This window comes from Monosiga brevicollis, genomic scaffold (genome assembly GCF_000002865.3).
Source record: "Monosiga brevicollis MX1 MONBRscaffold_51 genomic scaffold, whole genome shotgun sequence".
Classification (NCBI taxonomy): Eukaryota; class Choanoflagellata; order Craspedida; family Salpingoecidae; genus Monosiga; species Monosiga brevicollis.
The window spans coordinates 160,832-163,755 of NW_001865088.1; the positions used below are offsets into that span (position 1 = coordinate 160,832).

The 2,924-nt window shown below is 50.9% G+C and overlaps 1 protein-coding gene across 1 annotated transcript in view; it reads left to right on the forward strand.

The window, feature by feature from the left end:
- The window catches only part of MONBRDRAFT_30437 (uncharacterized protein), a gene marked incomplete at both ends in the record, with an annotated part of 1,363 nt that extends 965 nt beyond the window's left edge, over nucleotides 1–398 (forward strand). Inside the window, 2 exons of the mRNA XM_001750878.1 lie at nucleotides 34–200; nucleotides 293–398. Coding sequence (XP_001750930.1) covers nucleotides 34–200; nucleotides 293–398 — 273 coding nt within the window. The remainder of the gene's footprint in view (nucleotides 1–33; nucleotides 201–292) is intronic.
- Nucleotides 399–2,924: the final 2,526 nt, after the last annotated feature.

Below are 2,924 nucleotides of genomic sequence, written 5' to 3' on the forward strand. Positions count from 1 at the left end.
TGCGTATTCTCATGAGTGCTTATCATAATGTAGAGCCACCGATATACCGACCCGCCGCGTGGTTCGAATCGGCTTGGCCCAAACGATGAGCGGACGCTCATCATCACACGAGCACTGCTGGGCCATGCCTTTGTTCATCACTCGCCTTCGCGCGGTGCACTGGCCCCTCCGCTTCTGCCTGATGCACCCAACAATGAGCGGTGCGTTGGGCAATAAGCGGTTGTTTCGCGTGCTAGAGAGTGCCTTTGGTTGTTTTTTTGACCGGCCTGCTGTGTCTCCATCACTTCTTTAGATATGACTCGGTGATTGCCACGCCGCCGGGGGAATGTCACGAGATCATTTTGTTTGACAATACGCAAATCTATCCTGAGCTGGTGGTCTACTACACGGCCAATTAGGATGCGTCTTGCTGTTGACCTGTTTCCAGGTTCTGTTTCCTGTTTGCTTGTAGGTTGCCGTGCGACAAGGGCGTGGATGATGAATTGACATACATGCTATTATGAAGGTGCTTTGCAATCCCGAGTGAGACAGGGCATTCGTGGGTCAAGCTAAGTTCCTGTGCAAGTAATAACTTGGTATGACTGCTGGAAGCAAAAGTAGCAACGCGAGTCTGCGGCAAGAGTTTTATCCAAACCGAGCATGGGTCCAGAGGCGAGCTGACCTTTCGAGAGGATAGCGTGGGGAAATGGCTCCTAGATGTGTGCAGGTTCAGCGAGCTAGCACTCACCTACACGCACATTGCTGGAGGTACGATTGGAATCAGGCCCTCTCTTTTCTCACGTCACACTAGCTGCCCAACGCAGAGGGACGTTGAAGAAGGAGCTAAAGAAAACCCCAGACGGTACACACAGAGACAGAGACAGAGAGAGAAGACAAAGACATAATGGGAGATGGACACACACACACACACACACACACGGAATGAGAGAGCCTAAGCAAAGCCAGAAAGAAACAGAGACAGAGGCAGCGGCAGCATCATAGACGGCAGAGAGGGAGAGAGAGAGAATTATTGATGTGAATGTGAATGGCACCATGTCGATGGCCCTTTTCAAACGAGAGGGACAACCCCCATAGCGAGTGACTAGGAGCGCGGTTGCCCTGATTTGCAACATCTCCCATAGCACGACCGTGCATCAGCCAGGCTAGAAAGGCAACAACATGTAGAAACCACCGTCTTGTGGCCCCATGGCTCCTGGCACGGCGGGACCCTGATCTCTCCAGCCCGAGCTTGGGCAACACAAGTGATAATTAAACTGTCTTTTCCCTTGGATTTTTCTTGATTTTTTTTTTTTTTTTGTGTTCCCACTCCTGTTAGCGTCAAATCCGTGCTACTATGGTCCTTCACACCAACCAGACAAGACCAGAACCGACCAGACCAGGTGCACCACTCAATCCTCACCGCAGGCAGGTCTTGCAACAGGAAAAACGACGGTAGTCACAAGCATCTCGCACAAGGCAACAGAGCCACTGCCTCATTACCTCATTCCATCCCTCGTTTGACTGACGTTCAAAGCGTCGTAAAAAGCATTTAGTGCAAGCTGCTGCAGTAGTAGTAGACGTTTGGATGTGAGAGCCTCTTGGGTGCTACAGGCTTTTTCTATAAGCGCACACTCTGCCATTTCTGTTTTATTACGTTCAAAGCGTCGTCTAGAAAGCATTTGTGAGTGCAAGCTGCTGCAGTAGTAGTGTCAGGCTTCAGCACGTCTGTGCTCAAATGCGTGGAAGCACGAATTTGACGCTAACAAGTAGACGTTTGGATGTGAGTGCCTCTTGGGTGCTCAAGGCCTTTTCTATAAGCGCACTCGGGCATTTCTCTTTCCCTTCTTTGGGGGCAGGCTTGCATCTCTAACAACAACTCCTTTTGGTGCCGGTGTACTCGACCATTGCTGTTCAGTCAGTGTCAGGCTCCGGGGCGTCCGGCGTGGAACACGGATTTGACGCTAACAGTCAGTGAAGGTGCCAAGGAAAAAAAAAAAAGCATGTTTAATAGCTTGAATGACTCGAGTTGTGCTACCTGAACACTTGTAACGCTACACTGTGCAAGGTGAGCCACACGGCGGCGCTGCGACACGACGTGAGATCTCACTCACTTTCTGCACCGACCATCGACAATGCGTTTGAAGAAAGCAGCTCTCCGTTTGTTTCTCCACACGAAGCACAAGCTACGGTCAGTCATGAACATATCCTTGTTACCCACAGTGCGCAACGCTCGCCATTCAGCCCGCTGCCCTGCCCATGCTGTGGTTTCGGATCAAGACATTTAGAGGAGCCCCCTCGGGACTTTTGTGGTGTTGCTGATGGAGAGACATCGTTATCATGAGTAATCATGGAGAGCAGCTGTTGAGGGCGTGCTTGACATCAGATCCACAAAGGGCGCTGCAGCTGTTGAGCAGTTGGGATCCACGACGTATTCGAGATGCTGCCGCCACTTTTAACCGTAATATTCTGGTACGTATGTTGCTTCGCATGGGCTTTGTTCTGTGATTATGGCTTTGAAGCTATTCATCTGAGCGGTTTTGTGCTTTTGGGTTTGTCTGCTTGTTTTTTGTTGGCACAGGATGGCTGGACAGCACTGCACTGTGCCTGCCTTCGGAACCATGTGAAGGTGGTGGAGGTGCTGTTGAAGCACGGCGTTGATGCCAAAGCCCAGACCAACGTCAGTACCTCCTCTTCTCTCCCCTTTACGCCGATATGATGGTACACCTGCAACACGTGATGCTAGTTGTCTGTTCCTGTACTTCATGTCAATGCATCATCCGCAGAAAGGATGGACACCGCTACACAGTGCCTGTGTTAGAGGTCATGTCAAAGTGGCGGAGATGTTGTTGAAGCACGGTGTGAATACAAAAGCCAAGGACGACGTTAGAGCCCTCCTCTTCCCGCTTTGCTCTCCCCCCCCCCCCTTGATTCTATACACACCTGTA